The sequence below is a fragment of the Acipenser ruthenus genome, chromosome 1 (genome assembly GCF_902713425.1).
Source record: "Acipenser ruthenus chromosome 1, fAciRut3.2 maternal haplotype, whole genome shotgun sequence".
Taxonomy (NCBI): domain Eukaryota; kingdom Metazoa; phylum Chordata; class Actinopteri; order Acipenseriformes; family Acipenseridae; genus Acipenser; species Acipenser ruthenus.
In genome coordinates, this window is record NC_081189.1 from 97,271,745 (window position 1) to 97,294,449 (window position 22,705).

The 22,705-nt window shown below is 36.7% G+C and overlaps 1 protein-coding gene across 2 annotated transcripts; it reads left to right on the forward strand.

Annotated features, from left to right (window-relative positions):
• The first annotated feature begins 2,893 nt into the window (after window positions 1-2,893).
• Window positions 2,894-20,964, forward strand: LOC117420652 (uncharacterized). 2 transcript variants are annotated; one of them, XM_059032569.1, is made up of 4 exons: window positions 2,894-3,193; window positions 14,223-14,341; window positions 18,570-18,624; window positions 19,401-20,964. In XM_059032569.1, the coding sequence occupies exons 3-4, from the start codon at window positions 18,593-18,595 to the stop codon at window positions 20,281-20,283; spliced, it is 915 nt and encodes a 304-aa protein (XP_058888552.1). In that variant the 5' UTR covers window positions 2,894-3,193; window positions 14,223-14,341; window positions 18,570-18,592; the 3' UTR covers window positions 20,284-20,964. The 2 variants fall into 2 exon arrangements, with proteins under 2 accessions (XP_058888552.1, XP_033890053.1); XM_034034162.3 differs by lacking the exon at window positions 14,223-14,341.
• Window positions 20,965-22,705: the final 1,741 nt, after the last annotated feature.

Here is a 22,705-nt window from a genome sequence, read left to right on the forward strand (position 1 = left end):
TTACAATATATTTTTTATATATTTTTTTATTTTTTATATTTTTTTTTACAGTGAGCATAATTAAAAACAAAGTATCTCAATCAACAAAAATATGGCTTTGTGGAAGAGTTGATAGTTCTGGGGTCAAGATTAGAAGCAGCAGTGTAGTATGTATACAAATCAACATTCGCTGCAGTCAATTATGCTTCATGAAGAGATCTGATCTCACAAGCTGGTTTATGGTGCACCATGGCAGGCAGGCGGGTTGCATTGAAAGTGACTGCTTGAATAGGGGTCCACCAGTCAGAAAAGTTTGAGAACCCCTATATGTTAAAAAAAATACGTATATAGTTATTTAAATAGGTAGTTCAATTTTACTGTTTATTTAACCTGTTAATTTTTTTTATCCAATAAAAATGTTGGGCCTTAAATTGTGTTGAACTCTGCTGTCATTATTGGGAGGTCATGGATCTTACAATACATTATAAGTGACAATATTATTATTATTATTTATTAGCAGACACCATTATCCAGGGCGACTTACAATTATTACAATATATCATATTATTTTTTACATACAATTACCCATTTATACAGCTATACAATCTAGGTAACCTTGCTCAAGGGTAGAGCAGCAGTGTCCCCCACCTGGGATTGAACCCACAACCCTCCAGTCAAGAGTCCAGAGCCCTAACCACTACTCCACACTGCATGCATAATTAACAAATACTGTCACATAATTGAAAAATGCAGAAGAAAGTTATATAAGAAAAAAACAGAATAGTAGCATTAAAGGAAATGGGAACATTTTGGTTTGTTTTATATGGGTCAAACTTAATCTCTGCAGGACAGCACAACTGTGCAACCACAATATTGAGCATTTTCCATTTGTGTAATGATTTAAAATGTGTTATATAGAATAGGCTTGATCTGTTCTTTCAAATAAGGTTCATACCTTTTACTTTCAAAGTAAAAAATACCAAAGCATAAAGACATCCATTTATGGAATTATCAGCAATATATAATTTTGCAGCAACTATTCACAATACTGATGCAAATAAAATGCAGTAATAGATTAAGCAAAATGTAGCAAAACAAAGTTCTTTAAGTATTATCATTCGATATCTACCTGATATACAGACTAGGCCTACAATTGGTTATAGGTGCCGCCCTGAGGACTTAGAGAATCCTTGGAAACATTCGTACACTAACCATTTACAAGCCAACTTTGGTTAAAAACAATATATCTACAACAACTAAATCTCCATGAAACTCATCAGAAAACCTGCTACACCATGTTTGTTTTATTATTGTCATTGTGTATTTTGTAGTTAAGGCTATCATAATGCATATGTAGGCTATATATTATACCAGCAAGTTTTAAAACAAGATAATATTTACCTTATATAAAGGATAACGTTTCTGGAAGTGTAAAATCAATTTTCTAAATACACATGATAATGGTAACAGGTCCCAAGCACATTATTATAAACGTAAACACTGGTATGAATTACTGAAAGATACGGAAAATAACATAACTGCCAATAAAGAAAATGAAAAGGAAACTGAAATCATAACATAACAGCGACAGCTGGAGTGGTCCGGACCACTGTGACGTCACAGCGCTGAGTGGTCCGGACCACGGGCCACAGAATGCTACAACCTCTTCTGTAATAAACAATACATTCAGTTGTATTACAGTTACAGTTAAATTTATAGGCACTGGATAACTAACAAGAAGCTAGCATGGCATTTAGTCTTTAATTACAATTATTATTATTTTTGTCAATAATGACCTAAAAAAATATGTATCCCTAAAGACCATACATGAAAAAGAAGACCACGGTATCAAGCATCCAGTAAACGGCACTGCTGGTAAAGCAACACTGACAACGGGACCAGTTCGTCTTTCCTTGCGATGTACAGTAGTTCTGAGTTATCTTAAAATAAGTTATAAGAACTCTGGAAGCCACGCTCACAAGTATTGCTTTTCTGGTCAGCTGTCTGAATGCATATTTAACCTCATCCATACTGTACGGTTGTGTACTATTAAAAATAAAACTGTGTGGAGTCGTCGGTGAACGTATATCCCACATATCCAGCAAATCAGATATAATAGGCAAGCGGGTGGAACTGTAATATTGTGCAGTGTATGGCTTCCCTGACTGAGACGGGGATATCCAGCCAATGGAATCACTGCTATCCTGACAACCCCTCCTCCAAAAAATCTCACCGCCCCTGGCAAAAGTAAATAAATACATTACTAATTAAAAAATAAAAATAATTGCATGACTCATCGTGATGTGGCAACAGCCCCAGTCGGCCACAACTAAGCGTGATCATGAGCTACGTTGGTAAATATTGAGTCGCCCCCCTTCTTTTTTTTAAATTTTTTTATTTATTTATCAATCAGCATTATTTCTACATCTTTTAGTCATTCAGGGACATAACATACCTACATGTTTATTATTAAACGAATGTGAGTTTAAATTATTACTAAGTACTCATGTTTCGATATGAAAGCTGAACATTAACATCACAAAGAACAACTGTTACACGTTTTTAATGAAAAAATAATTGTAGCCAACGTTTTCACTAAAGTAAAATCAGGCTAGTGTGATTGTTAAATACGTGTGTGTGTGTGTGTGTTTAATACAAAAATAAAAGAAAAGTGTTCTGTGGTCTATTCACGTCTGAACGGTAAAATATAAAGTCTAAATACAAAACCACCATTAGTTTAAAATAGGGGAATGTTTACTAAAATACTGGGCTAAACCTTTCTTGTAAACTCCTGGTTAATTACCATTAATTATTAATTATTTGTGGAAGGGGCGGCAAAGAAATTGTTAATGTGTAAAGGAAGTGTGAGAATGCATAGTTTAAAGGAATTCAGTTTGATCTAAGGTCACATGACACAGCATTAGGAGGTCATGCAAATTTACAGGTGAACGGGATCGTACATTTAAAATTCAAATACAGATGTAGGTCTAAGCCACGGGAGAGATTGTAATCAGAAGTGAGCTCTACTGCCTAACACAGGAAGGGATACCTAAAATAAGCAATACTGCACTCGCCGAGTTGTGAAACTACGGTGTTTTATTTGACTTGTTTTTTATTTTGACATAAAGTTACATTCTCATAATAAATGGGAACAACTGATTCGTAAGAATTTGTAAGTCTTCGCTCAGATTGCTGCCACGCCTACACAGCACAGGTAAACACAATACCTTTACTTGTAGAACAAGAGTTATAATGAGCAAGGTCACAGTCTTACAGACTTGCTAAATGTGTCATTGGTGAGTAGCGGTTTCTAGGTATTTGTACATTTTTTTTAAAAAAATCTTATATCTATAAAAATGTCAGTTTATGCTTTAGTGATAATGGTTGTAGTGGCATCTATTCATCCTTTAGCTTATACTAGCGAACTTGTTAACTTCTCTGACCTGTTTAAAATGTTGTAAACCTTACATAGCGCAGCTAATTTGTTCAGCGTTTTGGTGGAACATTATTGAACAACTATTTAACTATACATTTACAGATTTTAAAGTACGTTATATATAGGTTCCTAAAATGTTTTTTGCTTGTTTGTTTGTTTGTTTGCTTAAGAACATAGTAGGGGTTGTACAACTCTTGAAACGTTTAACTTTCCAGTTCCTCAAACTGATTGTCCTTGCATTTAAACACATTATTTGTATAATTTACTCATTGAAACATACAACAAACATGGTATAAACAGGATTTGAACAAGCAGGAGTTTATTTTGTTTAAGTTGTAAATCCAACCGCTTTGGTAGATTGTAAAAATAAATGTCTCCTCCTGAGTTTTTTTAAAACCCTCTGACCAAATGCAATGCCCTTTTTGGTAGTACTGTATTTAGTAATTGTTTTGTATGCCAACATGGTCGTATGTAGTAATGCATATAAAGCAATATACTTAGCAGTGATTTTGTTGCGTTGTACTAGTGTTCGTAACATACTGGCTTATTTGGAGTTGTATGTTGGATTTCTACATGTTGGTTAGAGGTTTGCCACAAATCGTAAGCATATTTCATCACAAAAAGTTTAATTAAAATAATGATAAAAAAATGATTTAAAGCAAAAGCAAGCAGCGGTAATGTTAGGTCATCCCACACATCTTCCCCACCTCACCCTCTCAGGTTGTTTTGATATTGCAAAAAATAGCCTGTCAAGAAGATATTATCTTGATAATCACAGCACACAGAGAACTGGTTTATTAATGTGTCAACATATTACTTATTGGTGACCATTGAGTTAATGTGTTTGAGCTAAATGTAGAAAAATGTGCAAGAACGCCAGAAAAATGCTATATTGTACTTGCGAGAACTCCTGAACTACTGTAGTCCTTGTCTTCACTGTTGTTTCTCCAGGTAATCCTAGCAAAAAACAAAATTATTATTATTATTATTATTATTTATTTCTTAGCAGACGCCCTTATCCAGGGCGACTTACAATCGCAAGCAAATACAAATACATTCAAGTGTTACAATATAAGTCATACAATAAGAACAAGAAATACAATAATTCTCAAGTGTGACAAACCACAATTCAATAATACAGCAGATAATAGTGAAAGTTACATCAGGATATGATTAAGTAGTGATAGTTACATCAGGATATGATTAAGTACAAAATACTACAGATTAAACACTTGGGAGATTACAATATTCTGAGGTACAGGATTAAATGCAGTAAAATAGGGGGCAGATAAGAGCAAAATAAAGCATATTTAAATGAAGGGTGATAGTGTCCCAGGATACAACAGAGGAGTTCTACAGGTGCTGTTTGAAGAGGTGAGTCTTAAGGAGGCGCCGGAATGTGGTCAGGGACTGGGCAGTCCTGACATCTGTAGGAAGGTCGTTCCACCACTGCGGAGCAAGGGTGGAGAAGGAGCGGGCTCGGGAGGCAGGGGAGCGTAGCGGAGGTAGAGCCAGTCTTCTAGTGCAGGCGGAGCGGAGAGGTCGAGTGGGGGTGTAGGGAGAGATGAGGGTCTGGAGGTAGCTGGGTGCAGTCTGATCAAGGCATCTGTAGGCTAGTACAAGAGTCTTGAACTGGATGCGAGCGGTGATCGGGAGCCAGTGGAGCGAGCGGAGTAGTGGAGTAGCGTGGGCGAAGCGAGGTAGAGAGAACACCAGGCGAGCAGCAGATGGATGCAATATCAGTCTCACTGGGTCATTGGTTACTGATATGAGGTCAGATATGGCACCCCTTCAGCACCCAAAAGAGATGGTGGATACTTCAGCTTTTAATATGTCATAAAGCTATATTTCTTGGGGGGGGGAAAAAAAGAGTTGTAAAAAGCATGGCTCACTTTGTTGTTAAAATGGCAAACTTTTGTACACACACCAATGTATGTTGCTAGAATTAATCAATTTAGCAATCAGACATGTTATAGCTTATCCCATTGGTTTTCAACTTTAAAACTGTACCCCTTCTGGGGGCTTCCGAGTGGAGTGCAGGATGCGCTCTATAGCCTGGACGTCGCCGGTTCGAGTCCAGGCCATTCCACAGCCGACTGTGGACGGGAGCTTCCAGGGGGCAGCGCACAACTGGCCAAGTGTCGCCCAGGGGGGTGGGGAGGGGGAAGTTTTAGGTCAGCCAGGGTGTCCTCGGCTCAACGCGCACCAGCAACCCCTGTAGTCTGGCGGGGCGCCAACAAAGGCTGTGTTGTCCTCCGACGCTGTAGCTCTTAGGTGGCTGCATGGTGAGTCCGCAGTGTGAAAGAAAGCGGTCAGCTGACGGCACACGCTTCGTCTTCGCCCTCCCGAGTCAGCGCAGGGGTGGTAGCGGTGAGCTCAGCCTAAAAATAATTGGCCATTCCAAATTGGGAGAAAATAATAAAAATAATTGGCAACGACTAAAAAAAAAAAAAAAAAAAAAAAAAAAAAACCATGTACCCCTTCTGTCTGGAGGTTTCAGCTCAAGTACTTCTTTACAGTTTTCGATCCACTGAATGATACCACAGTTGCAATAAAAGGTAGAATAATATATAATTTATGTCACAACAGTTTGGGACTGAATACCAAACAGTAATTCTTTTGATGAGAGAATCAAAAGACAGTAATTGGCAATCGCATCACAAACACACATTTGCTTCCTGTTCGGCAAAGTTATTATAAATAATCCAAAATAATCTGCACTGTAAATGTTTCACATTACCATTTACTTCCCATCTTCGCATAATTGTGTGTTATTTAAAATGTTTACAACATAAACAAACATTAACCTCAAGAAAAAACTATAACTATCAGTGACAAAGGGACTTGAAACGATGAACAGGATAGTTTGGATATACAGTACTCTTCCAAACACTATTCTGTTACTAAAATAAAGCCACGCATAATAAATGAAACACAAGCCATCACAGTATGAGAATTGTGATTATTATTTGTTTACCAGAGCATTTGTACTTAAATGCAGAAAGATTGTGTTTCACTGAAAAAGTATTCAATTATGCAACATAAACAGCACAGAGCACTCTCTCTCCATAGGCAGAATCGCCATGTGCATCACCCACCCTAATATCAGGGTGGAGATACACTCAATCCAAATCACGAATGCGTACAGGTAGGTGATCATTTTGAAACTATAGCTGGACTGTAAGATTTGAGCTGTTAAACAAAAATGAAATATTTATGCACAGTGGTTTAGCAATAATGGCGTTAAAAAAAAAAATACAAAAAAAAAAATTATTTATATATATATAATTTATTTATTATAAATTCAAGATCATTCTTTTGTGATTGGTCCTGTGTAAACCCTATGACCCTTAGATATACCCCTAGGGGTATGAATGTCCCTGATTGGAAAGTTATCCAATCAGAAATTAATCCCACCTAAGTGTAGGTCTTTAATTAATTTACCTGTTGAAAGAGATCTGGGCAAAGCAGTTTACCTTAACCTATTCATTACATGTTTAGAATGGGCTTGATTCTCGCATTGCTGGCACATGATTTTATATATATACGTTTTGCTACTGGTCCATCAATTAATTATTTGTTGTCCAGATGTATGAAAATTTATCTGCAAAATACCATTGGTGAGTGTACAAAAAGTGTGCCATTTTTAAGGATAGTGTGCCATATCTAAGTAGAAGGATGCATTTTGCAGTTTAATTTTTTTCTAGCATCTGGGCGATTAGAAAAAAAAATAGCTTTATGACATATAAAAGCACAAATATTTATCTGCTGGCACTTTTGACTTCTGGGGTGCTGAGCTGAAGGAAGTCATTTTTGATGTGATATCCGCTTTGGGACACTGACAATGCCTATAGTCTTTGCTGTTGTTAGATAACCTGGAAAAATTACAGTGAAGATGATAACTACAATGGTTCAGGAGTTCTCGCAAGTACAATATGTCATTTGTATTGGCAACAATTGCACTTTCTACATTTACATCAACATCCACATATGATTAAACTAAAAGAGCAGTTCTGAGTGTGCAGCAAGTATTAAGAAGATCTCCTGAATACTTTGAAAGATCTGACCTCTCAAACATGGCCCCTTCACTGCTCGTCTCCCCCCACCCCCCCTCTCCCAAATATCTAAAAAGAACTGAGAGTGAGGTGGGGACCATTGGTCCATTTAATATGCAATGACCCTATACTGTGTGTATTTTTCAACTTTATAGGCAGCATGTTTTGGCTTTAATATGCATCCTGTTTTGGCTTTTCTGCAGGAGGACAATGCAAATATGTGTTCAAAGCATGACTGCTTGCAAGTACAAAACAAAAGTATAGTAAATGGTTTGTACTGCTTTGGTATAATCGAGATATACACTTCTGCCTTAATATTTCTGTTCTGTAGAACAGTTAATTCCGTCACAGTATATATCTTTATTATCATTCCAAGAAAATTGTATTGTAAATAATTGTTCTGAGATGCGTTTAGAGTGCCAGGTGGCAAAAAGCCATGAAAGTCCATGAAATACAAGGAATCTGAGGATTCAATAACTGGTGAGATTTTAAACTTGTTGCTTCAAAAGTTTTTAGGAAGAATTGCTTCATGTTTTATATTTCCAAATCAAAAAACAACCTAAAATGCAGCAAGCAGGATTGCTATCATACTGACTTGTGCTTCGTGACGTCAGGTTTCCTAGTAACAATGCAGGTACTGTCAAGTCCTATGCAAATATTAGTTTATGCGGAAATATATTGTAACAAAACAAATTCTCATGGTGTCTTTCTTGCACATTTCTTGTCTGTGCGCATTCAGCTTCTTTAGATTAACTATCATTGCTTGATCAATGTTCTAAGAACTAAAATGTCTGTGCGGTTTCACATTTTATCACCACATCTTTTTCTGAGTTTCCAGAAAGGACATGCCTCAATTTTCGAATCGGTTACACTAGGCAACATGAACTCATTCAGCACTAAATTACAAGCAAAAAGAAAACCTGACTAATTAATATTCCCAGCATCTCAAATGAAATCAGAAGTGTGGAGTAGTGGTTAGGGCAGCAGTGTGGAGTAGTGGTTAGGGCTCTGGACTCTTGACCGGAGGGTCGTGGGTTAAGTCCCAGGTGGGGGACACTACTGCTGTACCCTTGAGCAAGGTACTTTACCTAGATTGCTCCAGTAAAAACCCAACTGTATAAATGGGTAATTGTATGTAAAAAATAATGTGATATCGGTATAATGTATAATCTGTATAATGTGATATCTTGTAACAACACAGGACTTTTTTGACCTGAAAAATGAAACAAGGACCAGGGGTCACAAATGGAGATTAGATAAAGGGGCATTCAGAACAGAAAATAGGAGGCACTTTTTAACACAGAGAATTGTGAGGGTCTGGAACCAACTCCTGGCAGATTTATAGCATTACAATGACTTTATTAGTTGTCATTGCCTTTGCAATAATTTAAAAAATGAGCTCAATCAGCCCATGAAGCTGAAGACCCAGATTTATCAGTCAATGCTATTAATAAACCTTTCTGGTGAATTGAAATCCTCCACCAAACCAGGGTTTTACTTCTACAGTATGTATACCTTTTGAAATCATAAGAGGATGTTTCTAGTTCCAGGTAAGAACTCTTAAACTAATCTGGCCATTTGCCACATTGAGTGACTAGACTAATAAGCTAAAAACAGGAAGGAAGCCGATTTTAATATTTCAACACTGGGGAAGCCCCAGTGGGATAAGGTTAACAAAATAGATGTAAATCAGGTGAGATAATGTAGGTTGTGTATTATAAAGTAAGCGTTTGTGAAGCGGGAGTGGTGGCAACAATGCATGTCCCAACAATGGTTAATAATTAACACGATGTACGTTGTCTTAACACGATGTAAGTTGTCTAATAGTGCAGGTTTAATTCAATACCTCAGGCTGCTAAAGTGCTGCATGTGTGCCATTTTGTGATGCCAAACAAACATGCAAAAGATGTGCTGCAAGTGGATACTATTGAATAAACAGAAAGGTTGGGCTGGAGAATTAAAGGTCTGCTCCTTATGGGTTATGGATTCAGGCCATGAAAGTGTGCCATTTCAGTGTCCATTTGCAGCTCGCGTCAGAATGCAAACCCTGGAAAGTGGGGGTAAATGTAAAATGCAATGTTTTCCCAATTTTAATATTTCAACTGCGGCTGTATTTCTGTTTTAGATCCATTTAATTTTAGAAGTGTATTCTGACTTTGTTAGGCAAGAGAAAACAGAACGACAACATCTGTTTGTTTGCTTTCACTGGCTTTATAATTAAGCAATAAGGCACAAGAGGTCATGGGTCGTGCTGGTTATTGTCACTTCTTGGTGGGTTGTTAGGCACGAGATGCAGTTGAGTGCCTGCAACCAACCAAGAAGTGACAATGTCCAGCACAACCCATGCCCTTAAGTGCCTTATTGCTTTTATAAAATTGATTTATAAACGTTTTATAAAAAAGGAAGGAGAAATCTGTCTAGTTTTTAAAGATGTATTAACATGTTGAAGTATAAACCTTCCACAACCGAAATGGTCCCTATGAACTAAAAACAATATTCAAGTAAAACCATTTTTTTTTCATTAAAAGCATTTGTTTTAAATAAAGACTTAAATGACTATAAAAAACCTTGCTTAGATGTGTTTCAGTTCATTGTTCTTCCTTTAACCAAAAGCGCAAGAGGGGCCGAATGGCCTCCTCTCGTTTGTAAACTTTATGTTAAGAACATAAGAAAGTTTACAAATGAGAGGAGGCCATTCAGCCCATCTTGCTCGTGTGGTTGTTTGTAGCTCATTGATCCCAGAATCTCATCAAGCAGCTTCTTGAAGGATCCCAGGGTGTCGGCTTCAACAACATTACTGGGGAGATGGTTCCAGACCCTCACAATTCTCTGTGTAAAAAAAGTGCCTCCTATTTTCTGTTCTGAATGCCCCTTTATCTAATCTCCATTTGTGACCCTTGGTCCTTGTTTCTTTTTTCAGGTCAAAGAAGTCCCCTGGGTCGACATTTTCTATACCTTTTAGGATTTTGAATGCGTGAATCAAATCACCGCGTAGTCTTTGTTCTTTGTTCAAGACTGAATAGATTCAATTATTTTAGCCTGTCTGCATACGACATACCTTTTAAATCCAGAATAATTCTGGTTGCTCTTCTTTGCACTCTTTCTAGAGCAGCAATATCCTTTTTGTAACAGGGTGACCAGAACTGAACACAATATAGTAGGTGAGGTCTTACTAATGCATTGTAAAGTTTTAACATTACTTCTCTTGATTTAAATTCAATACTTTTCACAATATATCTGAGCATCTTGTTGGCCTTTTTCATAGCTTCCCCACATTGTCTAGATGAAGACATTTCTGAGTCAACATAAACTCCTAGGTCTTTTTCATAGTTCCCTTCTTCAATTTCAGTATCTCCCATATCATATTTATAATGCACATTTTTATTTCCTGCAAGTAATACTTTACACTTTTCTCTATTAAATTTCATTTGCCATGTGTCTGCCCAGTTCTGAATGCTGTCTAGATCATTTTGAATGACCTTTGCTGCTGCAACAGTGTTTACCACTCCTCCTATTTTTGTGTCGTCTGCAAATTAACAAGTTTGCTTACTATACCATGTTCTTACGTTACAGAAAATTACTGGTATGTACTACAAATAAAATACCAAAACAGCATCTTGTTTAAAATAGTAAATTGGTTCATAGTGCAAATTTAATATAAACTGGAACATATGACAAGACTTCAGTATATTCCATGACAGCAAGTATTTTGACAGGTGTTTTCTTTGATTTTGGTGGTGCAGTGATGCATGGTTAGCACAGATGCCGTGACATTGTGCTGGATAGTGTAATGGCTTGGAACCTTGATGGACCAATGGGCATGCAGCATTCTAACAATCTGTTTTATAGAAGGGGAATATTATTGATGATCAGTGTTTGTTTGTCTGACATTTGCTTTTACATAAGTATGTCGGATGAAATAATTGCAAGGGTAGATGTTTTAGGATGATCTAATCTGAGTCTGTCATCTTCAGATGAGCTCTGTGCAATAAGAAACAAACAAAAAAAATCTACTTGACAAGAAATTTAGCCACCTCTCAAAATCCCAGTTGCCTGGTGCCTCATTCTTTGTGACAGGCGAGGTATTTGAACCGTGTCTGGTACAGTACAGTGCTTTAACATCCCTAAACAAAAAAATGTGTTGATTTGACCCCTTTCTCCGTGGGGGAAGAAAATAAATAAAATACAGCAACCTACAAAATAATTTTAAAAAAACTTCCCTAGTGCAGCTGGGCAATGTCCCTCCTTCATGACTTGTATCTCGCATTGATTTGTTCTGAATGCTTTAAACCCAGGGGTGAAATTCTCAGTAAAAAAGTGCAGTTACTCATATGTGCAGCCGGTACATAATACATTTATGAATACAAAATAAGCCTTAAAAATAACTGATAAAATGTAACCAATACTGAAGGCTGTGTACCCTTCTGCATGTTCAGTGGCTCTCAAAAGTATTCACCCCCCTTGGACTTTTCCACATTTTATTGTGTTACAACATGGAATCAAAATAGATTTAATTAGGAGTTTTTGCCATTGATCAACACAAAAAAAGTCCATAATGTCAAAGTGAAAAATAAAATCTACAAATTGTTCTAAATGAATTACAAATATAAAACAGAAAATAATTGATTGCATAAGTATTCACCCCCTTTGCTATGACACACCTAAATAAGCTCTGGTGCAACCAATTGTCTTTAGAAGTCACATAATTAGTTGAATGGAGTCCACCTGTGTGCAATGAAGGTGTTTCACATGATTTCAAGTTAAATACACCTGTCTCTGGGAGGTCCAACAGTTGGTTAGTACATTTCCTAACAAAAACTACAACATGAAGATGAAGGAACATTCAAAGCAAATCCGGAATAAGGTTCTTCAAAAGCACCAATCAGGGGTAGGATATAAGAACATTTCCAAGGCATTGAATATCCCCCGGAGCACAGTAAAGTCCATTATTAAGAAATGGAGAGAATATGGCACAACTGTGAATCTGTCTAGAACAGGCCGTCCTCAAAAACTGAGTATCCGGGCGAGAAGGACACAGGTCAGGGAGGCCACCAAGAGGCCTATGGCAACTCTAAAGGAGTTACAGTCTGCCACAGCTGAGCTGGGAGACACTGTGCATATGGCAACAATAGCCTGGGTGCTTCACAAAACTGGCCTTTATGGAAGAGTGGCAAAAAGAAAGCCATTGTTGAAAAAAACTCACATCAAATCTTGGCTAGAGTTTGCTAGAAGGCATGTGGGAGACTCTGAGACCACGTGGAAGAAGAGTCTATGGTCTGATGAGACCAAAATAGAGCTTTTTGGCCTCAAAGCTAAGCGCTATGTTTGGCACAAGCCTAACAGCGCACATCATCCTGAGAACACCATCCCTACCGTAAAGCATGGTAGTGGCAGCATCAGGGGCGGACTGGGACCAAAAATCGGCCCGGGAAGTTCGGGTCCACCGGCCCACATTTATGTCAAAATCAACATACCGAAATAATAATGAAGTCAGCGCACGCAGCGCGCCGTCATGATGAAGTATCGGTAAAAAAAAAAAAAAAAGTTTTTAATTGTTCGGGTAAAACTTATTTCTAATTTGTAGGCTATAGCTACTACCAGGTTTTCAAACATATTAGGGGCGATTTAGGTATGGCAAAGTATAGGCTATGACAGCTGCCATACCATGGCTTCATGATCTAGAAGTCACAGATAATAGGCTATCCTATTGAAAATATCATAGATTTTTCCGTCTACAAAATATTTTTCTATTCATTATTCTTTGTCTCCGCATGTCTCTCTGTCTGCCATCGCTTTGCGGTCAGTGAATGCAACATTGTATCAGCTAAATTCTTTCGCCAATTTGTCCAGTTTACGCACCACGGATTATTTCATTGATGCCTCTGCTCTATGCAATTACAATTTTCTTTTTACAGTAATCGGTGGTTTAAAATCTAATTGCATATCAGATTATTTTAAACACAAGATTGCGACAGTTAGTAGGCTTTTATTTAGTATTGGTATTTACTGTAAGCAAATAATAAACATGGGTAGCCCATTTATCAAGTAGAAAGAAACCATTCTCCGCACACCAATACCAACCTCAGTAGTCCTAATAGTAAACTGTAAAGTATAAACACATATCTTATTTATCAATTCTATAAACCATCACCGACCTCACACAGATTGCGGTCTCTAAATAGGCCTAATAAAAAAATAAAAAACCTGTAAATTCTAAACACATCGGCTCATATTTAAAAATTCTATAAACCATTAGCAGCACTCAGTGCCAATACAACCCAAAATTGCAATAGGGTTTCAGAACCCCTAATTATATCTCAAAATACAGTCAACTACTTCATCCAAATCCACAGTAAACGAGACTGTCCTACCTTACGTAGCCAGCAGATGTTGCAGCAGTGCACTCTTCTGCGCAATCCTGTCAATAACTCCATCACTGTCTAGGGCCATCAGTATCTCTTTCTCTGTAGACATTAACATGAACCTTTCCAAGTGGTCTTGGGACATAGTGCTTCTCAGTCTATTCTTGACAAACTTCGGAGTGGATAAACGCCTTTCACATGCTACTTGAGTTACTGACAAAGTCAGGAGGAATTTGTAGCCCAAACCAATTACATGATAGGCATCAGTCAATAAATTGTATCGGGATAGAATCAAATAGCAACACCTGGCACAGTTTTTGCATGAAGTGCAGGTTTTGTTCTCTAGCTCCTGCTCTTCTTCACATGCTCCACTGTTTCCATCCTCCTCAGGCACCTCACTTGCTGTGTTGACCCTGTATCTCTGATCCAGACGGTGTATGGTAAGGAGGGATGGATCTGTCAATCAAATTGGGCAAACAGCATTTTGCAATGTGCTGAATAAATAACACGTAAGAAATGCAATTGCCTATTATTTTTTTTTAAAGATTAAATTAAATTAGATTGATACTGATGTCTAAACAATGGTTCAAACTTTTATGTTATCTCCAGGATTCTAAATATATATTATTTTTTGTCAAACTGTATTTAATTTAATGTTTATGAACCCAGTCAACCAAATATATTCCGGTTCAAACAAACCTGCGTAAACAATCTTAATGCGGTCTACATTGATTGGTTTTGTGTCATTGAATCAGTGAATCAAATGAAAGAAATGAATCGATTCACCAAACTGAACTGAATCAAATGAATGGAGTCACTAAAAAGAATCGAACTGCGCATCACTATCATCCACTATCAATACAAGAGGTTCAAACGAAAGACGAAATCTGGCTGACCAATCAAGTTCTAAGAAAATCCGGGCAAGTCCAATAAGGGAGTGGCCACTTCTCGCCCCCCCTTAGATATTGCGATATTGGATCTACCCAAGACTGGTGCGGTGATGTGTGCGCACGAGAGAGCGAGACTGCCACGTTAATAACAGCATAATTCTCAGCATGTAATGGGAAGAAAAAGAAAAATAATAGTTATAAATCAAACGTAGACCAGTGGCCCACGCAGGACCAAACAGACCGGCCCACCGGGGATTCTCCCGCACTTCCCGATGGCCAGTCCGCGCCTGGGTAGCATCATGCTATGGGGATGCTTCTCTGCGTCAGGGCCTAGAAAGCTCGTGAAGATAGAGGGCAAAATGGATGCAGCAAAGTTCAGAGAAATCCTGGAGGAAAACCTGCTGAAGTCTGCAAGAGACCTGGGACTTGGGAAAAGATTCATCTTCCAGCAGGACAATGACCCCAAACATACAGCCAAAGCCACACTGGAGTGGCTTAAAAACAAAAAGGTCAATGTCCTGGAGTGGCCCAGTCAAAGCCCGGACCTCAATCCAATTGAGAATATGTGGAAAGAGTTGAAAATTGTTGTTCACCAAATGTCCCCATCCAACTTGACGGAGTTTGAGCAATTTTACAAAGAAGAATGGGCAAAAATTGCAGTGTCCAGATGTGCAAAGCTGGTAGAGACTTATCCAAATAGACTCATGGCTGTAATTGCTGCCAAAGGTGCCTCTACCAAATATTGACTCAAGGGGGTGAATACTTATGCAACCAATTATTTTCTTTTTTGTATTTGTAATTAATTTAGAACAATTTTGTAGATTTTATTTTTCACTTTGACATTATGGACTTTTATTGTGTTGATCAGTGGCAAAAACTCCTAATTAAATCCATCTTGATTCCATGTTGTAACACAATAAAATGTGGAAAAGTCCAAGGGGGTTGCATACTTTTGAGAGCCACTGTATCACTGTCATGTACTGTAATATAACACTTAAGTTAAACCTTAAATGATAACTATTAAGAAATATTACACTATGCAGTAACTACTATAGAGAGGGAGTTTTGTTTCAAGAAAACAACTGTGCTATGAACAAATTATACAAAAAGGTCCAAGTCAAACAAAGGGCAATACAGGCCAAAACACCCCTCCATTTATTTATTTATTTATTTATTTTTTAAATTTAGTAGTATTTTTTTTTTTTTTTTTTTTTTTTTTTTTTTTTGCTATTTTCTCCCCAATTTAGTAGTGGCCATTTCAATCTCCATAGTATTCTCTGAAATCCTCCCTTTACTTTCCAGACCCTGGGTGCTCACCTAGAACAGGAACTGGCCATGCTACATTGATAACCTTGGATTAGAGCATATATACCTGTTTATTATTATTTTTACGGATTACTTATCTTACAATATATTCTTTGTACTTTTCTGTTGTGTTCCTGTGTAGATGAATTATACCGTGATCTATTCCAGAAAAAGATTAGTATATTTCAGGTAGAAACAGTGTAATAGTAGACCTCAGTTTTTATTTATTATATATTTTTGTTAATCTCTGGCATTGTGGTTCCTATACAATAACAAAGTGACAAATTACACATTTCATAAGTAATATCATTACTGTGGTTTACGTATGCCTTTACATGCAAGTGCAAACTTTTAAATTTAACTTCAATAAACTATAGAAAAGGGGACATAAGACCCAGCAGAATTTCACCCTTGCTTTAAACCCACCCCAACTTCTGGTGGTAGCACATTCCTACATTTCTATTGGATGATTGTAACACGCTTGTGAGATTTAAAATGCGATTACAATTACTTGAAGCAGAGTATTGTTCTTGCTCGCAAGATTTAAAGCTCTATTACTGTTCGATAGTAAAACACGCTCGTGGAATTTAAACAGAATTGCAAATTGTGGCGAAATGTTAAAAAAATGCCTAAACACACAGAAAACCCAAAAGAATATGCCTGTGATCATAAGGATTTTGTTGTGAGAGACAGCAAAGGAAAGAAGATACAATTGAAGTGTGCAAGTACTGTCAAAGTTTAAAAAAAACGGTTACGAATTTTGGAAAGTAACCGAAAACAATAATTTCATACAGTATAGAAAAAGTGAAAGCCCCGAAAAAAAGTGATTTTACATAAAACTCGAAAATAAGCACCGAAAAAATGAAATTAATAAAAACCGAAAAACAGAAGCCCCAATCATATCTTTGTTAGACAACAGAAAACAGAACTAAAACTGGTGTTTTTGTTTTTAGAAGTTTTATTTAGCTGACATTACTGCACAGTCCAGTTCTGCAATTAGGGTACTTTTTGCTTGGAATAAGTTTTATTTCTGTGATATTCCAAGTGTGCTGTTTGAACTGAAAAAATGTATTATAAAAAAGTACTGTATACATGACAAACTTGCGTCACATCTCAATGTCCAAATTGCCTGATGCACAAGACACAAGTATAATTGCCTTCATATTCTGTATCTTGATTTACCATCACAACTCATTTTTCCCACGTATCTATTTAACTTCCTTTATAAGTACTGCTTGATCATTGGGCTGAGTGTGACCTGCAGCATAGGAAAAAAAGGATACATTACAGAACATGTAAACTCCGTAGTTGATCAGGAAGGGGTCAACATGCCATGTTTGTGAAATGAGAATCAGAACGATGCGAGTTCCTAATTTTAAAATAACATTTGCAAGACACATTTCAAAGTTTTAAAAACTGTCGGCAATATTGGCATTTTGCAGCCCTTAAACAATACTAACTAACATCTAATATCAGTTCAGCCAATTACCATTGTTGTTCATATCTCCTGTAATTGGATTTTAGGAGTCTTGTAATATACAGTTACTTATTGCACACACACACACACAAAACTATATTATATTATATCACTGATTTTACTTTTTTTTTTTTTTTTAAATGTTCTTTACAAAGCTCATGTGCACTTTCATGCACAGGACGTGGATTATAGATTATTGTGATCGTTTTGGGTTTAAAAGCCTGCTGTGTACCCCCATTGTTGGTACAGAGGAGTGGCCCTTTTTGTTATTTATTATTAAAACAAAACGCAGACATTTGAGAAGTACTGTTTGGATATTGCTTTTGTTTCCACACCACGCACACTTGACAACAATGCCTTGTGATTATTTACACTAATAAAATGATATGAATTAAGATATAATGGAATGTGTCGTTGCTTTATGTCCTACCTTTTCATCCTGTACTTTATAAACTGTACTTTTGACTCCACGTATTCCTTATGCCCTCTGGGCGTTCACTCAGTGGGTGACTGACATACTGGTTCCAAGCTTAATATTCTTGTGTTCTTATTGAAAGTGATTCCTTTAAGCTTGCTGCAACACAGTACTGCAAGCATTATTTTCCACTTAGCTGATTAACTTGGAACTTAAATTAGTCCAAGATTAGGACTAATTTGGGACTGCAAAACCATCTTACTGTGCTTCAATAGTAAAGCAGGACTTATTTAATTCACTTTCTGTTAAACCTGTTTCACATTGAGCTTTTACTCTAAACTTGTTTACCTATTTAATGTAAATGCTGGGGTGTTTTCAACACAACTTAATTTTGGAAAATTTACTATGAAGTACAATGTGCTCCCTCATTTCATATTTCAATAATTACAATACCTTATGGAATAAAAGCCTTTCATTAATATAAGTGCCCCCCAATCCAACCCAATGCAAGGCTGACTTCTTTTAGTGTAAAAAATAAATAAATGTCTAGATATTAATGTCAGGCCAGGAAATTCCTTAAAATAACATTGCATTACACAAGAGTGGATTGGTAAAATAATAAATACTGTAAACCATTCTTGTCTTTGTAGATCTTAACTAAACAGCTGTCCAGATGGGGTGCAGATGCTGTCGGATGATAGAAAGGTAAAAAAGTACTGTATTCCTTAGAACTTGGACACAGTCCGTATTTCCCACCCTCAATTTGAGTAAAGAATAAAACATCAAATAAAGAAGCATTTAGAAAGATGCAACTTCAATAGCACATGAGCCATTTATACAAAGGAATACTACTTTTTTTTTTTATTGAAATGCTACAAACTTGTCTTTTGGGCATATTGGTAAAGCATATTGTATATTGGTAAATTAACATGCCTGTGACAACAACAAATCTCTCCTAGTCATGATCCTCAGAGTTGGAGGCCCTCTTTATTACTTGACATCTCCCAGACAATGACTCCCGCTTCTTTGAAAATGGCTGCCTGTATGTCGGGGATAGAGATCGGGCAGTAACGTTTTTGTTCATCTTACATCTACATGGCAAAATAGGCAACTTGCTTGTTTTTCTAGAATTGTTTTTTTTGTTTTTGAGTGTAGTGTAACTTCAGAGAGCAGCTCCCTGACGGGCAGCTGTTTTGTTAATGAAAGCCGCACAATGCAGTATGTTAAAGTTTTAAACGGAGGGGAAGGGGGGAATGTTCTGACTTGAGAATGTTTAAAAAAAATTATAGTGAGAAGAACATTTTCAGGTTCTGACCAAATCCTTTGGCACACATTGTACACAACTGTTCTGCAACACGAATGGCCCTCCATAATTAGAATTGAATCATAAACGTATACTTTGTATGTTTTGTAATGGTTGATTCAATGAATTTGACACGCCTAAAATCTCTCTCTCTCTTTTTTTTTTTTTAATATAAAAGCTACGTATTTGATTCAGCTGTTCCAGTAGAAGTGTATGGATGTAGAAGTGATGGATCCAGTTCAGTTTACTCACAGGAGAAACCGGTGGGGACAGACAATTGCATAACAGGGCAAACGGTCAATAAGCAGGACTTCAATAATCAGCAGACTTTAGCACAGAAACAAAGAGTCTCAAATATTGAAAATGACAAAAATCAGATCAATAGGACATACTTACCATCTGGAGAGAAGAAATATGGACTTGGGGAGGACAAAGGTGGTTCAAAAGTGGAAACTAATGGACTCTATATTTTGGAGAATGAACGAACTCAAAGGAAGTGTACAATGCCAAGTAATGAAGGAGGCAGTGACACCTGCCCGCTGAGCAAGCCTTTAGTGGATAATTACATAGCTGCCCTCTCCCAAAACAACAGTAGTGTGGTAAAGGGATGTGAGGAACAAAGTGAAGCCACAACAATACAAGCTACACCAAAAACAGAGAATATACTTGTTTCAAATGAAAATCTTCAAGACAAAAAACAACCCTCTTTATTGAATGACAGTCAACCTGAAGTAAACCCACCTGCAATACAGACACATGACAGTTTTGAAAATGACTGTGTAGATGTTACAGACAATGCTCCAGTCAACGGAGTAGATGCCAAAATAACTATTTCATCTAATGCAAGTATCTCCTCTGCCGATATAAAAGAATGTGTTTTCCAGCTAGATGACTTGGATGAACTAAATGGCAGAATCTCTCCGTTAGTAAGAGGGGAACTGGATTCTAAATCTGAAGAGTGCAAAAGTTCAATAGACAACTTTGAGATTTGTGATGACCTTGAAGTGGCAGAGGCACTTGCAGCTCTAGAAGCTGCTACAGCAGGAGAGGATGAGGAATAGTCGTTTAAGAAAACATACCTTCACACTCCTAAAAACTGTCAGTGGGAGTCACAGCAACGCATGTGTCAAAAAGTAAGATGGAAGGAAAAAAGACTTCTGTGGTTCGATGCTGGAATGTGGTAGCTTTCTGTAAATGGACATAAAAGCATGACCTATAGCAAGCGCCAAGCTTTTCCTTCATTTTCATTATCCCCTTTATTAATGCAGCTATAGTCCATTATTAAACAAAGGTCAAGGTTCTAAAAGCTGTATACTTCCAAATGTCATTCCCACTTATTTCAGATAGTAAAAACACACCCAATAAAATGACCATATGAAAAGTAAACAACTGAGACATTTAATTTTAAGGGTCTCATCTGAAGTTGTTCCTTATTCATTTCATTATAGTCTGAATTTGTGGAGCCTAATATAAACAAACCTAATACAATACCAAGAAAGCACCATTCAGGTAATCTCACTGAACACCCAATGATGCCTACTATATGTAAATTATCAGAATAAAAACTAATATAACACATTTGGAAATACTTATTGCTGCTGGTGCCAGTGTCTGTGCTTTTCAATTAGATTGCTTTTGTGTATGAATGTGTGGTTCACTTTAATTATGTGTTTATTTTTTAGGTGTCAAAATATACCTATTTAGTGGGAATCTAAATTGCCACTGCTTTTAGATATCTGGATACTTTTCTATACTTTCCTTTTTATATATATATATATATATATATATATATATATATATATATATATATATATATATATATATATAGCCCCGCCCGCTCGCAGTATTACTTGCTAAAACCCGTGGGGCCATGTTCGCAAAGATTTTACCACTGTGCTAAATTTGCACTATAAAAACTTAATGTATTTCTGTGGCAACAAGCAAGGTGCATGTAGCAGTGGGTTGTTTTATAGAGCTTTTGAACATTATTTTCTTTTTAGGACAATTTTTATTCTGTTAACTTAGCCTGGTGGTAAATTATTTGTCTAAGGGCCCCTTGGGTATAATTTCATAACTTGCAGGTATAAGAGCTACAGATTGAATGAAAGTGACTGGTAAGATTTTGGGACAGTTTTAGTGGAATTTGGTGAACCTTGGAAAACCATCACACATTTACTTTTGGCATTTTCTGTAAATTAGTTGTTGTTTAGGCATGCATGTAATTCCTTGCAGAACTTTAGCCTGGGGCAACTGGCAGAGACATTCCTGAATTTTGTCACTGGATTTACACTAGTCTAGCAGTAATTTCATCATTATGTGAAGGGATACCATTTCAAAAATGTGGAGAACCTGGTGAAGTTTTATGTATGCCCATATTTTATTGTTTTGTACCTTGGTTGTTTCAAGATAGGGGAAAATCGAATGCTTCTTGCCCACCCTATTTAAAGTGATGTTGAATGTTTTTTTTTTGTTTGTTTTTTTTTTGTGGTAAGAATAGGTCTATTTTTGTTTTGTTCATTTATACTACTGAGAACAGAATATGTACAATATGTTGCCTTTTTTGTAAATTTTGATCTCTAGTATATACAACCTCTATATAAAGTCTATATATTTTATCATTACATATTTTTAAATATTGAACTGGGTAATTTAAATGTACAGAATAAATCGTTTCTTGTATTTCAAGTACAGTGTAAGTGGTTTCATTTCAACACAAGCACCTGCATTCACTACCACAATACATTTAAATTTTGATTAGGAAAACAAATAATATATAATTTCAGTACCTGATATACTTGCCAGATTTGTTTTAATTTTTTTATTTTCTTAAAAAAAAAACACTTTAATTTAACCATTTTCAGGAAAATGAAGCAAAACTGTTAATATCCATTAATGGCCCTACCCATTTGAAAAGAAAAGGAATTGTTTGCTCCTGCATAAAGAAGATGTGTGACAGGAGGAATGTGCATGAAAAGCAGATTTATGTTTTGTTTAAAAACAAACACACACCTTGTAACATATTGGCAAAGATGAAAATTAGATACCTGAAACCTTACGTGTAGGAGTTAAATCTGTGGACTGGAGATGCACTAGTGAACGAAGATGGGGATATTTTTAACAGAGGTATTTATCTTTAGCTAGGGAAGATCTGGAGAAAACACAAAAAGGGCTTTGGGTATTTTCATTGGTGACTTCACCATAGTCTAAACAAATTAGTGTTGTTTTGATACAGACCTATAGTAGACATTAAATTACTTCAGGAGTAAAAAAGTTCTACTTCCATTGAAAGCTGAGCAATGAAGGACGCACTAGACTCCAATAAGACTACAAGTGGGTACTAGCCAAAGCAGACAGGGTTTCATTTGGACTCATATGGTCTCATTTGGACAGTGTTTGTTCACAGCAGCAGCCAGGTGACTTTACAGACACCTCAGTGTACCTAATTTAGTCCACAGCAGAGGTATTTTGTATAATTAGTTTGCT

Excerpts from the sequence above, each read along its gene's own strand:
- LOC117420652 (XM_059032569.1), top strand. The coding sequence starts at position 18,593 with ATGGGGTGCAGATGCTGTCGGATGATAGAAAG. Across the intron at positions 18,625-19,400 it reads TGCTGTCGGATGATAGAAAG|CTACGTATTTGATTCAGCTG; the intron begins GTAAAAAAGTAC and ends TTAATATAAAAG.